Genomic DNA, 25,762 nt, shown 5'->3' with positions numbered 1-25,762 from the left:
ATTATCCTCGATACTCGACGGTCGGAAAAAAATAGGTACATGGGCAGATTTTTTTTTGTTGGTTAGAAACCTCCTCTTTCTAGGCGGAATAAATACGACATCAATATTTGTCTAAAAAAAATTTATGTAATTTTCCAAAATTCCATACGTTTTCGTAACTCAGAGGACTTTTAGGATATACATTAAAATTGCACTTACATTGTACAGAATAGGGAACTCTATCTATCCACCAAAATCGAAATCCGACGAAATTAAAAACGCCAACATAATAAAAATTTGCCTATAAATATGACTCAGTCATACATTATCACTTATTCATGTTCTAAAGCATCACAGTCATGTTCATGCCATATAGCCGTAGCCTCGAGTGTTAAATCCTCCTTGAGTGACGAAAGTTAAGTAAGTGCACTCCAAATTGATGTTGCAAGAGCCTTAAGGTTTTAGTAGAGCGCGGGAGTGGACGGTCCGACCGCCGGCGGCGCCGACGCCGCATCTAGTACCCACTCGGCTCTCGGACGACGCGCGCGCATGTGATACCAGCACCAGATACCGATACCGATACCAATACCGTATAAAAGGGCGCGCGCCCTTGGTACCACACAGTTCACTTCAAACCAGCCAGCCCGACATCAAACTCCAAAATGCACTTCCGTGACGATGAAGTTGATGATGGCGAGGGGGTTGTTCTGGCTAAAGGGGTGTCTATGGTTGTACTTTTCTGTGCCTCCATGGTCTGCGGAATCGCTCCTCTGCTGCTGGCGAAGAAGTTCCACTGGGTGTCGGCTGGAGAGGCGAGCAACCTGAAGTCTACGAATAGAATAGTGATGACATTGCTGTCTTTTGGGGGTGGTGTGCTCCTGTCGACCACCTTCATGCATCTGATTCCTGAAGTGGATCATAATGTGGAGTATTTGGAAGGTGAGTTTTTTATTATGTTTCGTTGATAGTTATGTTTTATTTTATGCGAGTTGAAATTATAATCAACGCGGTGGTATAGTTCTTCCTTAATTGATATAGGTACAATTGCGATGTTTTCATTGAGAATACCGTCGTGGTATGGATTTCGTACTTATTATCAAATAAAGTTACTTTTATTTTCATGGTTCTACTTCTACTCACAAATATATATTTTTTTGTTTATTTTATTAGAGATAAATCACAATTACATAATATTTTGATCCAAAAGCATCGTTAATACTCCAAATAATTTCATAAATCACGAGTCGTGTCTTCTAATAGCTGTAAATCTTACTCTTTCTATTTCTGAATAATGACTGTAGAGCTACTTCTGCTCTACACGTTTCGCTAGGTAGTTATTGTATTTTATTATTATAGGGAGACGATCCGAATGCCAAACATATATATATATTTTGGGTGATAGCTGATAACAGCACCTGGCTTTTTAAATTAGCTCAGATTATAACTCTTATACACTTTTCACATTCTCTAATAGAAATATATTCATGGACAAATTTAGAGGAACCCAAAAAAAGGGTTAATACTGGATTAAGTACAGTTACAGCATCTAAAGTATTTTTTTTCGTGTTCTAAATTTGTCTATGAGTGGATATACAAGTATGTCTCTATATGTAGAGCAATTATACTTTTAAACCCGAATAAAATTGTAGAGCTATATTATCTATTTGGAAGAGTATTCCGGGCGGCAGATGCTTTTGGTGCCTTATTTCATCCGCTACGATCGATACTGTATGTACAACAGTTACAACAATATGTAAATTTGATTATATTTAAATTACGTGTTCCCACAAAAACAATAGAGCGGTATATATATAAACAATAAAAATAAATGAATCCCAAAAAATAAGTTTTTGTTGTATAATTACTTTTAATTGTCTAATTATTTCGGCTAACAGGTTGCAAAAAATCGTTCGTAGCTACGTCAGTCCGTATAATTTAATTGAAATTTACCTAACCTCTGCTTTAAACTAAATTACTTGCAATGATATATACATGCCTAACTACTAAAACGTGTTGTTATGAAACTCATACGAAATAAAATTATTACATTATTCATTAGAGCATGAGCATGAGGTCGATCAAGGGCAACCGTGAATTAGTGTAGGTACTTCATTAATACTATCAACATCCTTGCATTGCTGGAATACATTAACTCTAAATTTATTTAAATGGCAAGTTGTTGGTGTCTTAAACCTATAGCAACAATTTATTTAATTGATTAAAGCGACAAGTTAATAAACCGCGTCTCTTTCGAAAATATATAAAATTTTGGTTCTACTTAGAATAAAGTGTCTTCTCCATTTTTTTATCAGTATGGTGAAGTTTCTTAGATACTTAGTAAGCTTTGTATGGACCGTCACAAAACTGACTCAATACTTTTTGTATAAAAATTGGAGACATTTTTTGCGTTTATTGAATACAGTCACCTAGCCGTGGCTCTCAGTAGCCCAAGATTTTCAAATTTTTGGAAAAGTACTTACAGGTTAAAAAATACTTTTTTAAGAATGACGCTTACGGTAACAATGTAACTACTTACAGCCATGTAAACTTAGGTAAGTACCTTTTTACCTCAATGCAACGTACTATTCCACTGTTTACTTACTATTTTGGTTCAGAAATAGTTATCAATGTATTATCTACTTAATCCCCAAACCCATTGAGCAACGCTGCCGTAAATAAACAGTAAACAATGTTTACATGAAAATATTTGATTTGTACTAACCTTCAGTAGACCTTATGACGATACAGGTTGATATGACCACTGCCACAGAATAAATAATAGTACTACCGCACAGAAATGAAACTTCCTACAAAACCGAAGTTATACAGCGGTTCAGGGTCGAATCATGCTGTCCCTTTCTAATATATGGCACTATCCCTTTCGGCTATTTAGGGTTGTCAAAATTCAAGCCATTATCTTATCTGTGGTCGTGCACGCAAAGGGACGTCAACCCTAATAATTGCTCACAGCAATGCTGAGCCGAACGGAGCCGATTTTGCCCGAAGGGAGGAGTTTCGCACCCCTGCCACAGATTGTAATAGCCACTTCATAGTTTTTTGAGGAAGAACCTTTAACAACGGATAATTCATTAAGAATGTATGATTGAGAACCGGTTTTATTTTACTATTCTACGGTTATTGCCTTATTTCGAGCCTAGTATTTTGAATAAATTCATATACATAGTATGACGGAGATTTCTAAAGGAACAGGATACAAGAATTCTACAGCATTTACAACCGAATTCAGCATGTCCTTATAATTATAATAATATAATAATAAATATATCCATTAAAAATCAGGTCTTTACAAATGTTTACCAATTTCATAACCGTAAATTATGTCAATAGCCCCAATAAAACAATTGCCGCATCAATGAAGTTTTCGTCAGTTTCAATTGATTTGACGGCTCATTAGAATGTGCGGTCATTATCTAACTTTTACGCAACCTGAGTCACTGGGCCACTGTCCGACAGAGGCGTAAGATGAGGCGTGTTATTCCGACTACTTACTTGGTTTAAGGCTCAATCTAACCAGTTTAAAATCTCTTATTGAGCGTTTCTTTTATTTTTTTGCCATTTTTATATATTGTGACCTTTTTTGCCACTTTTGTGTTATTTCTAGTCAGGATCGCGAGCCATTTTCATCCTTATAGGAGAAAAAAAGTGTCCTAAAATTTCTATACATTTTTCAAACTTACCTTCTTGTTACCGCCATACAAAGTATATGGGGAAATGGTAACACAATAGGAAAAAAACTGGGACATTTTTTTTATCCCATTAGGATCGAAAGAGCTCGTGATTCTGATTTTTCTGAGTAGAAATAACACAAAAGTGGCAAAAAATGTCACAATATATAAAAAGGGTTAGTATCGTTTCGTCTAAAAAGCAGCTGGTCTATGTAGCATCTGGTCTAAAAAGCAGCTCGTCTATATTGCATCTGGTCTAAAAAGCAGGTGGTCTAAAAATCAAATCGTCTAAATAACAGCTCGTCTATGTAGCATCTGGTCTAAAAAGCAGCTCGTCTACGTAGCATGTTGTCTAAAAAACAGCTCGTCTATGTAGCATCTGGTCTAAAAAGCAGCTCGTCTATGTAGCAACTGGTCTAAATAGCCACTGGTCTAAAAGTACCTCCTCCTGCTCAGCCTATATACCTACGTCCCACTGCTGGGCAAGTGGGCACAGGCCTCCTCTCATGCATGAGAGGGTTTGGGCAATAGTCCCCACGCTTGCCCAGAGCGGATTGGGGACTTCACATACACCTTTGAATTTCTTCGCAGAAGTATGCAGGTTTCCTCACGATGTTTTCCTTCACCGAAAAGCAACTGGTAAGTATCAATGATATTTCGTACATAAGCTCCGAAAAGTTAGAAACTAGGTTTGAACCCGAGGCCTCCGGATTGAAAGTCTAGCGTACTACTGCCACGCCACTAGTGCTCGACAAAAAGTACATTTTATAATTACTAAGTGTTTTAAAACGCTGATGATGTAATTAGCAAGCAGTCTTAAAGTAACCAAGTCCACTCTGTATCCAATAAATCAATCTGTTTGCAATTCATATTGAAACTCCTTTACATCGGAAACATACTGGCCACTTTAGACTACATACTGATTCCGTATTTGATTAGATTAATGACAACTACATTCTATTATGTGCTGTTTTCCTGCGATAATGCAATATTATTTTATGGTTATGTGAAATAGTTAACATAAATTATGAATCCCGGACCGAGTAGTGGAGAGCATACACAGCAGGAACTGGTATTTATAGAGAGCCAGAGAGGAGGTAAATCGCTATTACATGACGGCTATAGATACAATTTGAATAAAACTAATAAAGACAGCACTACACTATGGCGTTGCGTAAACCGTGCCGACTGTAGTGCATCTATAAAATTAGGCCCGCAGCGAAACAATGTGAGGACACCCCCAACTCCACATTCCTGCCGAAGAAACAAATTTAGAAATGAAGTAGATTTGATAATTGATTCCTGTAAAAAAGAAGTATGTAAGAATTATGCCCCCGTTAAACAGATTTTTGAAGAACAAATAACTAAATTGAATTTACATGAAAAGTCAAAAAGAAAAATAATAGAAATGGATATGTATGTGTCGAAAAAAGATACACTAAATAGAAAACGAAGAAAATTTCTAAATTTACAAAAAACCAACCCCCTAAATTTAAATGACGTCGAAGTACCTGAAATTTTGGCCACAGACTTTTTGGTATGGTGTGATGGAGACAATAATGACAAAATATTAGTATTTTGTACCAAAAAAAGTCAAAATACAATAAAAAACATTAAGGGCAAACAGTTTTTCGGAGACTCCACCTTCAAAAGAGTTCCCAAACCCTTCAAACAACTTTTCACGTTACAATTGGATATTGGAAGTAACGAAAACCATACGAATATTGTTCCAGTTGTCTATGCCCTCCTCCCTGACAAAACAAAAAGAACATATATCAGATTGTTTGAGGCACTTAAAAGAGAATTATCGCTTGACATAGACTTTTTCAAATGTGACTACGAAGTAGGCCAATACAAAGCGTTCAGAATGGTATTCCCTCAAGCTAAGTTGACTGGATGCTACTTCCATTTTAACAAAAATGTATGGGATAAGGGTGAAGAAATGAATCTCACATCAACAAAGGAAGGACGCCACGCTGTCAGATTGACCGCGAATTTACCATTGATTCCCACCGCTTGTATAGCCGACGCTTGGATTAATATTATACAAATAACACCTGATACGGACGAAATGCGGGATTTCCATCGGTATGTAAACAAGCAATGGCTTTCATTACCCATGATAAGCTGTGCCAAGGAAAGACATCGCACGACGAACAGTGTCGAAGCTTGGCATAGAAGATTGAATAGTCGAGTGGCCCGAAAGCCCACATTTGTTTATTTCTTGCAAAAAATACGCGAAGAATCCAAAATCCAAGACATTAAACTGTGTAAAAACATTTTCAACGTCAACAACAGAAAAAAGGTTGATATAAAATTCGACACTGAATATACTAAGCTGTTGACTGCGTTGGAGGAGGGTTTGATTACGCCATTTGACTTTCTGGAGAAGGTTACAGAAGTGAAAAAGTATTTAAAAATATACAAACGATAGGAACGGGATAGGTGATGCAAGAATATGAGAAATGCCACATTAGGAGCAAGAAAGTTTTTAGTTTAATAAGAAGCATTCTTTAGTTTAAAAAACGCATTTTCTCTTTGATAACAAGCATTTTAGTCCAATAGTTTAATTAAGAATAAAATGTTATTTTCACCTACAGCCTGGCGTATTATTCTTATTTACCTTACTACAGTCGCCATCAGTCGCAAATACTTCTGAGCAGCGTTAACCCATTCATTGCCGACGCTTCATATTTTTAATCATCACAGTGCCGCCTCCTTCCACGCGACGACGCGAATTCGCGTCCTCGGTATCACGTTTAGGCATAGACAGGACGCGAATTCGCGTCTTCGGCACTGAATGGGTTAACGCTGCAACCGGGCGACGATGTATATAATATATATTGACGAACACAAACACAGAAAACATCCATGACTCAGGTACAAATATCTGTGATACTTACACAAATATATACCCTCACCGGGATTCGAACCCGGGATCTCCGCTTAGCAGGCAGAGTCACTACCAACTAAGCTACGCAGGCCGTCAAAGTTATTTCTAAGTTTCAACTTACGCACTAAAAAAACACTTTTCATATTAAAATCAGTAGGTATTATTTATTATACACCGAGGCCCTGAGGAACCCAAAAGATTTTAACAGCGTACTTCAGATGATATTGATATTACTATTAATTAATGCCTTTATTGATAATAAATATGTACACTGTACAGCAAACTAACTACTTAAATCTAGAAATATTAACTAGCTTAAATCTAGAAAATTAAATAAAAACTTTAATTAATGTTATATCCAATTAAGTATTTTAACAAAATATTGTTTAGAACCAAACTAATTAATAAAGCTAAGCATGTCCATGTGAACAAATCATTAGATGAATGAAAGAAAGACAATACTATCCCTAGGCGAGAAACACGTCCCAATAAGCGGTTTCTGTAGCCTGTGGACGCCTGTGACGTCAGAAACACAATTTAGACAAAATGCATTGTAGACTACTTGCATTAAAGACGAATAGCGTTTTAGACAAGTTGCGTCTTAGACGAGAGGTATTTTTAGACCAGTTGCTTCTTAGGCGAAAAGCATTTTAGACCAGTTGCCATGGGCGTTTTAGACAAATTGGTTTTTAGACCACCTGTTTTTTAGACCAGATGCAATATAGACGAGCTGCTTTTTAGACCAGATGCTACATAGACCAGCTGCTTTTTAGACGAAACGATACTAACCCTATAAAAATACCAAAAAATAAAAGAAACTCTCTACTTCTAACGAAATTTGTCGAGGATCTCGGGATAACGTTACATTGGCGCCCGAAAATTCTATTCGCAACCGCAATGGTGATTCTCATGTTGCCGATACCAGTTTGCCAGTTACCTGTTCTCGATAATCGTCCTATTAACGCATGTTAATTCAGACACTAAGTCGAGTTATTTTAATGACAATGTTACTTGTAAGTCCTGTACTGTTATTTCTTAGAACCAGCCAAATAATTGGAAATGTCATAAAAATTTTAAGTTTATTCAGTATAACGGTCAGCAGAACCCATAGAAAAGGCGATAGTGATGTTACCAGCAATCTGTTATGTTTTCCAGTTCAAAGTGGTGTTTGAACCTTATTTTGACAAATAAAAAATGTGATATCGAGCATATCTTGCGCCTAAATTCCTCAATAAAATGATAAAATCACGTCTATCTTGACTTGCCAAGAAAAAAGGTAACATCACACCACAATTTTTGGTGTCAGGTGATGTTGTAAACATCTGACCCTCTATAAGTAATCAAACTATTATGTTAATCGAGTTCTACAATTTAAATATCCAAGCCCTTAACGGTCAAGCAGTTTCTGGCCACCAGCCAACCGAAACTACCAATACAAGTCAAGATCCTGCTTCACGTGTTCGTTATAAAATATTTATATACAGTGGAACCTCGGTAACTTTAACCTCGTTAAGACGAAATCCTCGTTAACACGAAATAAAATGCTATTCCCTTCCCACATATTTAAACTCATTAACACGAAGTAACCAACGATTCCCTTCACGACTATTCAGTACATTTTTTACCTCTATAACTCGAATAATGAAATTTTACCTCTACAACTCGAAAAAATAGTCGTTTTGTTTTACCACCTCGATAACTCGAAGTTATTTACTACCAAACCTCTGTAACTCGAAAAAGACAATCAGATTGTAATTATTGCATTTCTATAATAAACTCTCTAACACGAATTTTAAAAGCGTTTTACCTATGTAGCTCGAAACCTCTTTAACACGAACAAAAACCTACAAGAACCTCCTTATGTCGATGCCCTCCATAAGTCGAAACTTCGTTAACACGAAGTTTTTGGCGGTTTCCTTGAGATTCGTACTATCGAGGTTCTACTGTAATTAGTGGAATCGCTACTTGATCACGTGTCGGTCGTTATTCGTTATTGCGCCGTTCGTATCTTAGTGTAGGTATCATTTGTGTATGGAATTATATGAGTGATATCTTGACAGTATTATGATGTGTTAATTCGATAATTTATTCTATCGATATTGATTATAGTTAAAGCCTGACCAGTAATATACGATCATTGTCAAGAGGGCGCTGTTATTTTCATGTTTAGCGTGACAGTTCAGTACCGAGGTCTTGTAATTTCAATGGATTGATTACAAGAAAGCACTGCAAGAAAGTTATCCGATTAAGTAACATTTTGTAATGTACATAATGGTATAGTATGAAAAAATTCGTTCCAGTGAAATTCCGCAACATGGCGCGTGATCATATATTCCTGGTCGGGCCTTAACATATATGTATGCCTGTACGTATATGTATTTGGTATATTTTGCAGGCTACGTAATACAGATAATAGATATGTATGATTAGACATTATCCACTCAGTCGTAAAACAGTACATAATATCGAGCCTACCATCCGTGTAAGCACTGACGCTTATACAACAATGTGCTTTTAATTTAAATAATACATAGTTTATTTAATGTACAAGTAAAGTCGGCATTCCTAGATATATCGGAGTGGCCAAGGTGCTCACAAATATCTGATCATGCCTCTATTGTCAAGGCGTTAGAGTGCGTGTTCAGATATTTTGGATCATCTCGGTCGCTACGATATATCTGATGGCGAGCGTACAAAATAAACTTCCTTTGTTAAGGCTTCTCTCTCTACCTACCTACTACTAGTCAAAGTAATCAAACAGAACTTTACTTGAGGAAAACCAACTAACAAGGAAATAAATTGCTTTGCAATGCAATTAAATGCACAATCTAAAACAAACAAAAACAGACGAGGCTTCCCCGGCACGCCGCTAGCCACGAGATCATTAATGACTTAGCTTCTTGCAGTCAAGGTCAAAAAAGAAAAATAAATGGATAAGGTGGCAAAATCTGTATTTAGTTTGACACTCGGTCGCGTCAGTATTTTTGATCTAGACTAGGTACCTATGCTTAGAATGCTAGAATCAGTACGTAAACGTAATAAGATGAGCGTCAATCCGTAACAATTTTCATATTAGGTACTACCTACTTAAGATTAGTAATTATACTTGTTGGTTTGAGATGATGTACTCGAGGTTGTGATGACGTGTGTTTTTGTACCACAGTATTTATCATTTTGGTTTAAGGCCTGTCCACACCGGCTTGCGTGTGCGAGACGTGCACGTGTGCGGGCACTAAAATATTGGAGCTGCACACGCACACGTCAGGCAAGCGGTGCATGTGCCGTCTCTCATAAGGATCTGTATACTACAACGCCGCACGCGCACGTGCACGTCACGCACACGCAGCCGGTGTGCACAGGCCTTTATTCGTGACTATACTATAACTTATTTGACTCCCTTTTTATGAAGTAAATAAATCAGCATAGATAAAACATGCCGCTTTGTGGCTCAATTCTGGAGTTATTAACTAAACTACTTAGTCATTAACTAAAACTCGAATTGGCCCGTTTGTATGTATGTTTTTACAGCATAAACTACCATGAGAATCAGGTCTCTGGCTGGGGGCTTAGGCTAAGTTACAACCATTAATAGAAAACGTCAAACTATACTTAAATAATGTATGGAAATGATCACACTTTCGTTACATCTGCCATCCCGATAAATTTTTACTTTTCGAAACACTGACCTAATAAACAAAGGTCGGAAAGGATGAGCTTTTTGCCTTATTTATAATATGACGTAAGGCATGTCAAATTATAAGGTAAAGTTGGTCAAGCAGATCTTGTCAGTAGAAAAACGCGGCAAATTTGAAAAATGTAGGCGCGAAGGGATATCGTTTCATAGAAAATTTGAATTTCGCGCCTTTTTCTACTGACATGATTTGCTTGACCACATATAAATAGCTCACCCTATCCGACCTCTGCTAACTTAGAGGATATAACCAACGGAGACGCCATGTCTATAATTTTCGGTCCAAAATAGTCTGCCGTTTTTGGCGGGGAGGGGCACATCAAATGTAGTAGTAGTAGTAGTAAAATACTTTATTGTACAAAAAGAAACATAAAACATGAAAGAACACAAATCATTAGTACAAAGGCGAACTTATCCCTTTCAAATGTATACGTAACGTAAACATAGCCATGTAAGATAAACGTCAGACCATACATGTGGTTGACATGTGGTTGAGCATTGGCCGCCTATTTTCGACAGAGGGGAACGCCTATTAATGCCTCCGTTTGGTTATATTCTCTAAGTCTGCTAATAACTATGTTTCGAAAGACATTTGTCGATATATGATCGCCATCTGGCGTAGCCCTAGCTGTTATCGATACTTTTCTTTCGTAATCGCGGCACTAATTGCCAGGTACTTCACCTTTCCTTTCATATCATACTTCAACTGTTTATCTAGTAATGTCAGATAACGTCGTAACTGTAATGCAGAAATAGACCATTCTTATCTGATTTAATGACTCGGATTCTTTCTGTCTTTATCAAATAAGGAAACGTTGCGATTGACGTATGTACCAGAGACATGTAAATGAAAAAGACTTAAGACTCCATACCATAATGCGTTTAACAGTATTGTTGTTGATGGAATCATTAGTGAGGACGCCTAGTCTTAAACGCATCAACATCTATTTCGACTTTGTCCGATAGTTTACTAAATTGCAAGTGTTCTAAGTTCCATACTCTATAAAATATTAGTAAGTAGCTGAGATCTCGTTACGTAGTGCGTCTTGTCGCCAATTCAAATAATGGCGATTAACGCGAGTTACGTGATTAAGTATAGTTTGACAGTCATTTTATTTACCTGTCTGTATGTTCATTGCTCAAAACAATGGCCAGATATGCGCTAGATATGTAAAATGGCTGGGAGCCAAGTTTTTAAGCTCTATTGTGCTCGGCATTATTCTAATTAATTTTTCCAGTGCCACGAATGAGTGCCAGAATGTCGATCTTACGATATGTATTTTCTCATGGGTATTTCACTTTTATGATACTTCTTGTTAAGTTTTTCTGGATTAGCCTCGATACTCCGATCCGATTTCAATACAACCGATCAAATTTCAATACAATTTTGATGTAATTAATTAATAATCTTGTTTTAAAGACAGTAGTTAATACAGGTAGGTACTTAACACATACCTATTATGTTTTGTGGTTCATTAAGATAACCATCGGTGTCGACGGTGTCATAGTCCGATTCGCACTGATTCTTTTTAAGTGCACCTTTTTATGAAGTAACCTTTACATATAGGTATGAGACGTACTTGTTTCTGTATATATCATTAATTTCATTATACTCGTATACCTACCAGTCAACTCTATGCCAAAGTAAATCTCGTAGTTGGACGTGATAAACAAATAAAAATTATACGTTTCTTTTGACTAGCTCTATTAACTTAATTGCTTTACTGTATAATAGCTACGTTTAACGGTACACGCACTAATTACTAAAACAACACAACTAGTAAATCTAGTAATCATCATCATCATCTGCCTGCGCCATTTCCCATCATCTGGGGTCGGTTCTCCTTGTCCATTTTCTCAATTCCGGGCGATTTTGGGCGATATCTGGGTTCATATTTTGTTTCAGGTCTTTTTGGACCGTCGTTAGCCAAGTGGCGCTCACAACTAGTAATATAGGTAGTAAATAAGTACATAATAAATGCAACGTAATAGATGCGTCATGCATGTTCGTGACGAGGAAACCAAGCGGGCCGTGGGAAATACCTTTAAAGTACCTACACAGGTATAGGTATTAGATAGCCTATACGTAGGTCAAGTGTCGAGGGATTAGGTAACAATTTAATGTACCCACTGGTTTAGATGTATGATAGGCTTTGTTTTGAAACTGCGCCGAAGGCTGAGGTGTGAAGGCCGAAAGATATAATAGTTTGTTTTGTTTACATTCGTATGATGCGGTGTTTGGTTTTTTACTTTTATTTTTGTCTGTCTCGGTGCTTATTGGTTTCTTATTATTACAAGTATGCTTTGACTTATTTTCTAGTGTTATTTTTTAAGTGTATGTTATACTTACATTTGTATAGAGCGATGAGAGAAATAAGCAAACAAGAGTAGCGTACACATTACATATAGGTAGGTACCTATATGTAGTACCCACACAGAATATCGAGATAAAAACGCCTCAGTCTGCCTTTTTCCAAGTCATCAAGCTTTCCCCATATTAGTTACTCACATAGTTTACGTACTTACCTACTTCCTTAATCTTGTTTTTTCACTTTTTTTTAGTAGCATATATATTAATAAATAAATACTTACTCGACTAAAGAAATAGATACTTTAATCTAAACAAATATTTAGTCATTAAAGCATTTATTGACGCCACAAAACTGCCATTCTGACCTAAGTTAAGGAGAAAACAAGGAATAACTTTCTTAGTTCGCAAGTACGTGAGCGAACATACAGAGCACAGCACGTACATTTGTCGACAATTTTATTAACTGATCGAAAGTAAACCTTATTGTAACGAGATAAAATCTACCAATGTTCAGTTAAGTGTATTGTTTTAGTACGTAATTTATTTAAGTGCACGTTTTAAATTGTATGCCCTCCATTGACTACTTTCCTTACTTTAACCACCCAAGAAGGAAACAATCAGGCACGGTATAATTTAATTTTGTGGGCGTTTACTTTTAATAAAATTACAGATGACGAAAAATACGAAAGCCTAATAAATAAACATTTTTGGAACTAGTTTTTGACGCAAATATACCTAATTCAATTTATGTGATTATTGTAAGCGTCTATTTATCCGGTTTTTTTATTAGCCTAAGTTTGTGCCCCACTGCTGGGCAAAGGCCTCTCCTCGTTTTCTCCACTCGATCCTGTCATTGACATTTTCTTACCATTTAGCGTAGAATGCGTCCAAGTCGTCCCGCCATCTCCTGCTTATTATGATTAAATATTATTAAACACTAAGTACTATACATATTTGCTTTTATAGTCATATTAGAACTATGTGGTTCAGGTTAGAAACCTAGGAGCACGGAACACCTAATCAAACTCGATTAATATTTAAATATTAGGTACACACCGTACATTTATTAGATCGTTATAAAACCACTCAATCCAACCATTTCAACCGGATTTATATTGACTTTAACTATTAGTTATGTTCACAATTATGGAAATACGAATAGCTATTGAATTGAAATGACAATCACACTAGCACCTTAAAATGTGAGTATTTTATCTTAGGCATATTTTTCGGCTCGATTACAAATAAATCTAACTATACATCATAACCTGCATTTTCTGAAAGCAGAACATTTAAGTTGAATTTAATTTAAGGCAGGCAACATAATCTTCAAGTACCAGACCACATTTTTTTAAAACGCGTACCTACTTGATAAAACCAGGCATCTCTACAACAAGCCTTAACCTTATCGTTACCGTCAGATAAATTGCATAATATACGAGTATTCTCTCACCTTTATACAGCGTGGTCCTTATACGGCCCTCTCAGTGCACACGTAAAACCGAATAACATATAATTTGAATAATATACGAGTATTCCATCACTATTATACCTATGTACAGTATGTTCCTTATACGGCCGGGTTCACACGGAGTCACGGCCAGCGATCATTCCAATGGCTCGCCGAATACCGGAACGTGGATGAAAACCAGTATTATTAGTGAAGAATGAAAATTCATAATACAATAATTACCTTATTACTGTAATAAATGGCAGCGTTTCATGATATGCCTAAGAATTTCACGATCTGGCAGATTATATCGAACTTTGTTCACTATTTCTCATTAAAAAAATAAAAATCCAAATCTAGAACAAAAGTTTAATTTTCCTATAAATGCTCGGTAAGCTAATATAAAAAACCCTTGGTTGTATAATTAACACATTTACATACATTACTAAACATAGTTGTAATACTGACTTAATGATTTTAGCATAATTTTACGATTAGCATAAGTCATAGTATAGAAATAATGTGTAATATTTTTTTCATGATTTTATGAGCTTTGTTGAATGTAATGGAGCAGTAGTAGTAGTACACATTATTATGCCTAAGGTTTAGTGTCTAATAATTGAGTCAATTTCGCTGTTAAAGTATTTTTTTTCTTTATGTAGGGTACAAAGACAAATAAAAATATTTTTTATTATGAAAATATTATTTATGAATATTTTTTCATTTACTTATAATATTACTTCGTAAACCAATTTTCAAACAAACAGACTATACGTCTGCGAGCGATATTTCCGGAAGCGTAAATTTTTCCATTTTTTTTTAAATATAAAATTACTTCGTAAGACTGGCCTTAAGTACTTTAGTTCAAACGGAGATGAAAATGGTTCCGCCGGACACGGGGCCAGTTTCACGACAATTTCCTCGATCCGGTATTGTGTAACTTTATTGATACTTGTATGCCATAGTTCATACCGTATTCCTTCGAAAATCATCTCTATGGTGAAGTTTATAGAGCTCATTATCGTTGCGTATTTTTCTTAGCGGAACATTAAGGACAGCTGTTGCAAGCTTATGGTTTATGGTAGATTTACATCGTTGATATTGCTATCTTGTTTCAGCATGATTGTTTTAGTACATACGTGAAAGAGAGCGAACATTTTGTTTACTGATCTTCTAGTGCAATTTTCTGCTGAGTATCGAACAAATGCTTAGAAATATGTAGCTGAAACTTGAATATATCATGGTTTTATACGTGTCGTAAAGCACTTTTTTTAATAGCAACCGCATGTATTCATTTATATTGATGCGAGCGAAACTTGAGAAACATCTTAAAGAAATTTCAAAATTCCGATTGCCGTTCCACTCATAGGACAATTCGAACGTACACTGCCATCAGAATGATATTTCAATCATGTTTTTAGGTTATCGTGCATTTCGCTCGTATTTGTCCTTACATGTATTATAATTGGCGCGGGCGAGACGCCTGCTTGCCACCATCATTGTATTATTAAAAAGAACTTTATTATATCGGCAAAAACAGGTATTTCGCTTGCGAAGTTTATGATGATGATGATGACAATTGTCACAAGATTCAAAAGAACTTTCGGTAAATCTTGACAGGAAATGAGTTCTGTATCGGAATTTCGTGACAATTGTCGTGTTTCGTGACTTTCGTGTGACAAATGTCATTAGCTTCGCAAAATAAATACTTATTTATTGGCGATATAATGGAGTTTTTTTTTAATTAAAATGTTGGTGGCAAACAAGCGCACCGACCGTCCGATGGTAAGCGGTTACCGTAGCCTATGGAGGCCTGTGACGTCAGTAACAGTGATGTCGACAATTGTCGCACCTGTCACCGTGGTGAAATAGGGGCCTGGCCTGTCAGTTTGTTAGCTTGTGCCGTTGTGTGTTTAATGCAATACCTACTATGTAGTATATCTGTTTGTGTGTACATATTTATATATCGTCATTGTGAAGGACAGTGATTTAAGTAACATTGAACATGGGTGCTAATCAAGTGGTTAAACTGATTGTAGACGCTTAATTGCAGAATGCATCTCATTATGTCATTAAAGCATACGTCTTATTGCTTCTAGATCATGTTACATAACTGTGTAAATGTAAATGTTTTACAAGTCTAAAATATATTTACTTAAAACACATTGTATGTTTATCTGTCTGCTAACTTTTCGGTTAAATGACGATTGTACTTGACATTTATCGTTGAAAAGGGGTGGACATGTTTTGAAGTCGTTTAAAATGGTTCTTAATAAAAAGGTATTTCTTTGCAAACTTAGTTATTGGAGTTGTTATAGACTATATATCTATATGTTTCAACTAGTTTCAAGGCAAAGCAGACTTGACCTCAAGGAGCATTTCGTGCTGTTAATCGCTCAATAGCTCGATTATTAAGCTCTATTTACTGCTGTAATACCTAAAGTAATCTCAATAAATTATGTGATACTTACCTATATCGTTAAGAAGATCGTCTTTTTAGCATAATGTTCGATGAATGTCCTTTGAAAAATAATATACCTACGTAATACTTTTAACAATATAATACTCTCATCCTTCCTTATGGCATTTTTCACTAAATGTTATACATTGTATATTTGTCAACATGTTTTTGTCATCTGTGTTTGTTTGTCATAAATAAATGTATTTCTATTTCTATTTCTATTTCATGGGCCATTTTATTTAAAGTTGTCCCCTATACTTTTTTTTCAAAATTGGGATTTTTTATGTTATTTCTACTCAGAATCAATAGCTCTTTTGATCCTAATAGGAGAAAAAAAGTGAAGATTTCCATACATTTTTCGATCTTTCCATTCCGAAACCGCCATACAAAGTCTATGAAAAAATTGTAACGGAATGGGAAAAAAACCTTGGGACACTTTTTTTTCTCCTATTAGGATAGAAAGAGCTCGTGATTCCGAATAGAACTAACAAAAAAAACCATTTTTGAAAAAAAAAGTTTAGGGGACAACTTTATATAAAATGGCCCTCATATGATGTAATAAGCTGCAATTTATGATACCTAAATAAATGTTTTTTTTTTTTCAAATAGTTTCTGGAAATAAAAAAAGTTTAGTGTTAGTACAACTTTAAATAGAATTGACCCATATTAGCAAAGCATGATAAAATCCGTACAAAATGTAATCCCTAAAATGTTAATCATGTCAACAACACAATCAATGTTGACAACAATTGCTTTTATATTAATTTCTATTTATTGTAATGTATTGTACTTAATTTAAGTATTCGATTGCCTGTAACGACATACCATGTAATGCACATATTACTTTATGGTGAATAAATGAAAATGAAAAAAAAATGAAATCGACCTTCTAGCAAATGGACAATAAATGCAAATTAAGCAAAGCTTGTTTCACGACCCAATTGAAACAAAAAGTCACTTTCTTGGGTTCAACGACACTGAAAGGTCGCTGATTTCACTTCAGATACCGCGCGATAACGATACGGAAGCACATGCAGATATAAAAAATATAATACGAATTTAATAATCTCTCATGAGTCTCGGTCACGGTAATTCAGGGTTTTTTAAACTTATTATCGCTAATAAATTTCCTAGACGATTGCAAAACCCTTTTTCATGCAAGTTTTTCAAACGTAGGTGTAGGTACTATAGCTATTCCAGAGACTCGATGTCAGTCATATCAAAAAGCAAAAAAAAACATTTATTTTCAGGCAACAGAGGCCCATAGATTAGGTACATACCTTACTAAGCTGGTCTTGTCGGGTACCGTTCGCTGGAAAATTTTCGGCTGGCAAACCTGGCAGTTCGCGTATCCCACTTTCAGAAACCCCGCGCATATCGATCGATATGATCCGAGAGGGACGCAAGACGCAATATAATTATGTAGTTAATTTTTAAAACCTGAATACAGCTTCACGTAAGATAAAACAATCTCGTGTTGCGTAACGTAAAGTTAGATCACATGTCCATATGGCACATACCTATCAAAGATAGGTAAATATTAAAGACCCCTCATCCCTTGCTATACAGAGTGGCTAAAAAATAACTGCATTCCCGTTGCCAGGGAGGTTTTGGGATTATACTGAGCAACTTTTACCATGGACCCAAACCCCGAAACCACGAAAAAAAAAATTTGGCTGTTTCATACATTTTGGCTGGTCCATTTTCTATGAGACGGTAAATTATTTCGCGAGTATAATTTAGTATAGTACCTAGGTAAATATAATTATATTGCATTGTTAAACTATCTTAATCAGATATACCAAGATTGATTTACCAAGTAAACACAGGTATACAAGCCGAGTTACGGGTGCATTCATTGAATCCATTAACTTTTCCGCTGCCAGCTGACGCATGAAAAAGTCATATGTCTTTCATTGTGTCATCCATTGTCTCACACAATTAATGAATGACGTTCCATTCCAACCCACAAGTCATTTTAGGTAGACGAGGTATTCTTTCTTTGAACGGTCAAGCGTATACCGTAACCGATATACTCGTATACTACGTAGCGCGTTGCGACTTATAATAAAGGGGCCCACTGATTAACAGTCCGCCGGACGGTATCGGCCTGTCAGTTAGAACAAAATTTTGACAGTTCCGAACAACTGACAGGCCGATACTGTCCGGCGGACTGTTAATCAGTGGGCCCCTTAAGGGAGCCTACAGTCCGCGGTCTGACCAGCTGTAGAATGAACTCCCTGCCGAAGTTTTATTAAATTATTCTTCTTCTTCTTCTTCATTGTAGTCTTATCCCATTTACTTGGGGTCGGATATGGCGTCGCCAGGAGCGTCTATCCTGAGTCGTCTCTGGTGGTATTTTTTTTTCTTTTTTACTTTTTTGCGCTTACTCAGGCCTCAGACAAAGGGGCGGCAAGTCAAAAGTAAATATAAACTGCTCAGTTCGCGGTGCACGTTCTATTTATCATTAGAGTTAAGAATGGAATTCTCGTCATCTGCAGACGTGATCGTATGCGCAAATTGTACGGAATTCGTTACTTAGCGTCTTTGTCTGCGTCACATTTGGCACTTGTAAGTAACGGCAAGGTGGACGGTTACAGCCTTTTAGTATAAGTTCTAGATACCAGTACCTACAAATTCACTAGTGAAAAGTAGGTCGTGGTCTCTTGGAGTTGAAGAAAGCAATGCAGTTAAAGCTACCGACACATAATAGATAAACAAATATTAAAAAAATACAAATTTTACCATACGCTCTCTCTTAATCTATCTCAGTGTCCATAAACATTAAACACATACAGTACCCAGAGTAGAGTCCTAGTATTTGATTTTACTTATACCTGCCAACATTTTTCAAACAGCTGATGGCTCTACGTTTTCCAAACCTTAAAATTTTGGCCAAAACAATTTTTATAATAGTAGGCAGTTTTAATTGTATTATGTACTTACCTAAATAATGAAGTGTAACCATAAGGAAAACATTTTTTTTAACTGCCTGCAGATATTCTAATAGAGATGCAAAATCAGCTCAAATCTGATTCTAATAAATGTAAATCGATACTTAATATGTACAGATATTTCAATCTCATTTAGCCAGTTGACCATGAGTTTGAGAATCAAATTGCGCTCCCGAAATAGACGTTGAATGCGCCAAAATACTTCCGTGTAGCCACTTAATTAATGTGGCTTTTGTCAGGTAGACAAACCTAACCAACAGAATGAATTTAATTAAAATCGTGATAAAGATTTAACTGAATATGGGGCAAGTGTGACTAAACTAGCAACGATTGAATATTAATACGATGTTCTTTTGTTTTTATGGCGGGAAATGTTGTGGTACGTTTCGCATTGGGACGCTTAACGGCACTTTCTTATTAAGGTACCTGCTAGTACTGCCTGCATAAGTCACCGAGGTATTCACTAAGTTTACATACAATCTATCTGTAATTCAAGATTGTTCCTGCCTTTAGACACCAAAGTAAAATATTATTGCACATTAAACAAAATGTCAATATTAACCCTATATTAACAATAGAACGGTTTTCCATTGAGTCAGCATTGACATTTCACCGTACATTGCTGGTCTGAGAAGTAAATTATGACGCTAGGTACCGTCGTTACTTATCGACCCAGAAATGGATAGGAAATTATCAATTGGTGGTAATAGTCACCGTGGTGAAACAGGCCCCTAGTGATCTCGAACTCAAAAAAGCGATCAAGTACACGGAAACACGGACCTGTGAGGGCAAACGCAAACTTCAAAAAATATGTTATATACATATAGCTGGTCAAGCAAATCTTGTCAGTAAAAAAAGGCGCGAAATTCAAATTTTCTATGGGCCAATATCCCTTCGCGCCTACATTTTTCAAATTTGCCGCCTTTTTCTACTGACAAGATCTGCTTGACCAAGTATACTTTAGCACACGTCATCTATCTCGATTCTATCTACTTTTTTAAGTACTACCAGGAATAATACGATTTTTTTAAATTCGTTTTTCGCAACAACCACCCTGTGCATACGCAATACTCATGGTCGTCAGAGAAACCATTAAGCGGGTGAAACGCTGCCAAGGCTGCGTGACGACACGCTTTAATTATGTCTAGCCAGATAGAAATGGGCGCTACTCGTGAAGACGTGTCACAATAAATAACTACCAGCCATAATGCAAATACTTCCTTCCCGCGCGACGCAAAAGAATGAATGTAAACGTGCAAAAAATGTTCGGAGAGCGACCTAAATATTACGGCCTGCCTCACTCAAAGAAACGTGTTACGAATTGTCTCCAACTTAATCAATTAAGGCCTATCTATATTAATGGTCATTCTTATATTTTGAGGTCCAAACCACGGGTTTCGTGAAAAAAACTTATGTTTAACAAAAATATCATTTTTGTTTTGAAATGGACAGGACTGGTCTTTCGTTAGCTGGGATTATTTAGGTGCCTGAGTATCAATTTTAGCTTGCTTTTTTAAATTGATCGTTGCTTTCTGTGTACCTACTGTTTTTTATTTATGTGTATAACAAAAATTTGCGTGTGTACAAACGGGATAAATACAATATTCCTTATTACATACGCTTATGACAATTATTTCGGTAAATATATAGTTGCTGTATTATTTTAATCATGCTTTCCCACAACGTCCAAGTTCTCCGACCATTCAACTCCGCAAATTACAAATCAGCTGTGCTTAATTTTTCACAAACCACTCATTACGCCAGCAACGACACAGTTCCTGGCTAGTGACAGTAATGACTATATTTAAGTCATCATTAACCCTGAGTAAGTCAGTGCAAGGCAATGCACTCGACGACGTGGGCACTTATTATAACTTTCTTGCCGCGTTAGGTCTCGTGGTGCTATTAAAGACGCCTACCATTTGCATTGGTGACTTGTACAATCGCCATCAGATATATCGGATCGGCAGAGGTGCTCAAAAACATCTGAACACGCACTGTAACGCCATAACAATAGATACGTGTTCAGATATTTGTAAGCACCTTGGCTGCTCCGATATATCTTATGGCGACTGTACATGAGAGAGTGACAAGTAAATGCTATTCTGGTTCATATGCTTCTGGAAATTAGGAGTATAATCGGATGTGTAAAGAACGTATTTAGACTATTCTAATACAACACGCGTAAACTGACGTCATATTTTCTTGGCAGCATATAAAACAGAATGAAAACATTAATGCCCTGTCTTGTGAAAGTAAGGGCTTATATCTTCGTAGAAAATCTATGTCAGATATGAAGAAAAGTTCAGATTGCGTTATCCGTGCGTGCATTTCGTAGTTTGGCTGCCTTTCCTGAGGCGAAGATGAACAGAGATGAGAGGAGACGTGCGGGAATCAACCAACAACCAATAGCATTGGTTTAGTTGTAATCCAGTTGAGCGGAGAAGAGATAGATGGATTACATTCATCATCATCATATCAGCCCTTTATCGCCCACTGCTGAGCATAGGCCTCTCTTCTAGTACGCCACTTGTCCCGGTCCTGAGGGGCTACCACAAAAACCGAAATTCGCAAATTACGGGATCTTTCTCTTTTACTTCAATAGAGGCTTAAATTAGAGTAACAAAGAAAGATGCCCGCAATTTGCGAACTTCGATTTTCGCGGTAATAGCCCTGAGCTAATCTCATCCAGAAGTGACCCGCAATCTTCCGGATGTCATCCTCCAAACGAGCCAATGGACGCCAGGCGCTTCTTTCAAACCGGCCACCATTCTGTTAACATTTTAGTCCACCTGCCATCACTCTGCCTAGCAACATGTCCCGGCCAATTGATTACAATATACATTAATTGATTGCAATGGATTACATTAAATTGCATTAAGTACGAGGGAAATGCACGGACGAGTGATGTCAAAATCACTAAAATCAGTTCAATTTGATAGTCACTTGTAAATTCCAATCGTTCTCAAATCAAATCTAGTCAACTAAATTGGAAAGTCACGTGGACTGTGGCATTGCATCCGTACGAAGGCCCAATTCTGTCAACAAACAAGTCGTGAACACGGGGACATTGAGTTATATGTTGGGTTGGCCGTCTTATGGGTCGAATAATATAAACAAGCTATATACACACTTCGAGAAGTAACTTAGCTGGCGCGTCCTCTTTCCTTTAAAACTGTACTATAAAGCAGCTAATCTCTGTTTATTTATTTAGTCACTCGTCTTTTAGAGGTAGTACCTAGTTATTAGGTTTTGTTTGTGTATTTTATTTTTATATTTCTATGTCACAAAATACTTTTTTCGTAATAGGTATTTATAAGATCCGGTTTCGTAAACTCGGATACGTACTATTTTTGCAGTATTCATTGAGGAAAATCTGAAATATACCTACTTACTTATTTTAAGAATTCAAAGAAACACTTTAATTGAAATAACTTTGGTGAATCATATTTGCATCAGTCTTTGAGAGTTTCGACGTATCAATTCCATTCCATCAATTAATAATCCAATTAATTAATTAATCTACAGGTAGGCTAACTCTAATTAACTGCACAATTGTACATGGTCGACTCATCACAGTTACCAAATAACCATTAAGGTTGGTTCGTCAAAGGTTCCGAATGCTTATAAGTTGGGGAAAGTGGCAGGAGATAATAGTGTCACTCACCTTGACACGTAATGACCGATGCAAGGAATCGATAGCTAGGCGTCATACTGACGCATCTCAGGATTCTCAGGACTTTGAGGTCAGATGAAGTACATTTTTACTTATATGTCATATTCTATGTCGGATTATGTACTTCCCACAGGTCTATAGGATGTACAAGATTGCCTAAGATGAGATTGAGATTAATGGCATCTTGAATGCAAGTACTGGATTAGGTTTATGGTTGACGCTATTTGTTATCGGATAAAAACTAAGTAATAAATATTACTTATTATAATAAATATTTGTCCTTAGTTTATTCCAGTAAAAATACAACAACATCCATCAGGGGTGATGATGTCAGTGTTGCGAAAAAGCAATCAGATATTTACAACTACGCTACGAATTGACCTTTAATAAAATGTCAAGGCGCGTGCAATTGTTTTACACACCTACCTACGCCACGCAACATATATGCATCTCTATCTGTCGCATAAGTCTGTCCTGTGTTTGCTGACTGCAACCGGCATGAGAATGGAGCATAAAGCTCTAAGCTTGAAGTTTGATTGATTGATTGGTTGATTTAATATTGCCTACTAGAAAATATACAAACCCTTACACCCTCTGCGTATTTTGCTTATATTTACAGATAGTGGTTATACTGTATGTCTGTAGGTACCTAAATACTCGTAGGTCGTAGGAGCATATGTCACATTCGCATGCCAAGGTTTTACATCGCATGTTGCCGCGAAGATCATAAATTCCCACTACTGAACTAATCACCATCAATAGTTTGCAAAAAATTGTGTTAGCATACACGTCTCCAATTGGCAGATGTTCTCACGGCAGTATAAAGTTTGTTTGTGTCATCTTGCCAAACAAAGAGATTCGTAGACAATCTAAATGTTGAGTAGAAACAAAGCGTTGGACGGCACTGGCTATTATGGTTTCCTTTGAATTACAGTATGAAAGGCCTTTTATAAACCCACTCCATTCCCAACCCTTTGACCGTCGAAAGCGTCAACTGACGAGCGCGGCTACCTACAGCCCATTATGAAGCTTCGTACATTCCAATAAAGTTTACGATGACGGGCCGCACACGATAGGCGTGGCATTCGAAGAGTCGAAGGATCGCGCCCAATAATGAGGTCCACTAGACTTTCGGCTCGCAAATAAAATTACTAGGCTAGGTTTTACCACAGATTATATAATAGTTCTTACGGGTTTTACTAAAGTGACCACCATCTGACCTTTCAACCCACAAGGCAAATATAGCCTGGACAGGGTTCATAACGTTGTTTTCCTTAATCAAAAAGCTAGTGGTAAATATGAAATGTCATTATTACATCCGAGAAACATCGATATTTCAATCTATCATCCGATCATCACCAATTTGAACTGCTCCGTTTTCACCTATGGTTTTTAGATTCATGTGTTTATATGTTCTTACATCCATACAGGATATTTTTATACGGGCACAATACAATTTTTGCGGGCTGAAAAAGATTTTTCTTAACCGGAACTATATGACCTACATATTTAGCCTACACCCTGAAAACCTGCTTTCTGTCGAATATAAACATAACAAAATTAGTTCCCGTAATCGATTTTCGATTCTCGGTAACCGATTAAGTAATCGAATTGAGTCCGTTCTACTTCCGCCGAGACGATGACGCACACCTCTCACTCTTTTTCTCAAAGAAACGTGTAGACCGTGAGACGACCGTAAATTGACTATTCTCATCGTATCTGCACAAGAGGTAGATTCAAATTTTACATTTGTTGTGGGTTTGAACTGGTTTTGATACGAGATTGACGATGGCGACGCATCTCACACAATCCATTTCGCATGGACCAATCAGCATGAGCAATCTTCAGAGTCGTATTAAAACCAGTTTAAAACCATAACAAATCATTTAATTTGAATCGGGCTCCATAACTTACGAAATCGTCTTATGACGAGATGAACATCTTGCTTACCTATATGTGTCATTCCAAAACAGATTAAGATTCCTAAAGAGATTAGATTCTGTGACTGATTGAATTAATCACGTACTTTCTCACACACGTAAGAGTATAAAAGACAAGTCGACCACATTACACTTTTTGAGTTTTTGTTGGCAGTATTAAAATTTACTTTGGGGTTAGGAACTTTCAGGATACTCACGCTAGAACGATCTGTGTCCGGGCCGAGGCTTCTGACACTTCGTATTATATGTCGGGTGATCGGTGACCACGTGATACATTTTATATAAAACTGAAGTGTCGGACGCCTCGGCCCGAATCCGGACCGTTCTAGTGTGAGTCATGCTTTAATATGTAGGCATTTGTAATATGACGTTAAAACAAACATAAGAAACCTCATTGGACTCTCAAACTACACCGTGTGGTGGCCATTTATTACAAGATTTATAAATATTTATTTAGCTTCACGGGTTCATAGACATGTGTGTCGCTATGAGAATATCGGACGTGTGATGTAACTTGGCAAGTAAACAAAGAGTATTCAAATGTTTCTGGTGCAACCACGTGGATCGTGGACGGCATCGCAAGTGGCGTTTCAGGATATGCCTGGTCGTAGAAAAGTGACTCTTGTAATTCGCGTATATGCAGTCTAAACAGGGTCTATTGTGTAAGGTAAATAAATCTTATAGGACACTGACCCTAGCTATTTAACCCACTTAACATGAT

The 25,762-nt window shown here is 36.7% G+C and overlaps 1 protein-coding gene across 1 annotated transcript in view; it reads left to right on the top strand.

Moving 5' to 3' along the window:
* Positions 1-462: 462 nt before the first annotated feature.
* The window catches only part of LOC134799466 (zinc transporter ZIP1-like), a 41,103-nt gene continuing 15,803 nt past the window's right edge, over positions 463-25,762 (top strand). The window contains exon 1 of the mRNA XM_063771874.1: positions 463-918. Coding sequence (XP_063627944.1) covers positions 642-918 — 277 coding nt within the window. The 5' untranslated portion in view covers positions 463-641. The remainder of the gene's footprint in view (positions 919-25,762) is intronic.

The sequence above is a fragment of the Cydia splendana genome, chromosome 18 (assembly GCF_910591565.1).
Source record: "Cydia splendana chromosome 18, ilCydSple1.2, whole genome shotgun sequence".
Taxonomy (NCBI): domain Eukaryota; kingdom Metazoa; phylum Arthropoda; class Insecta; order Lepidoptera; family Tortricidae; genus Cydia; species Cydia splendana.
This window is presented reverse-complemented; position numbering and strand designations above follow the sequence as displayed.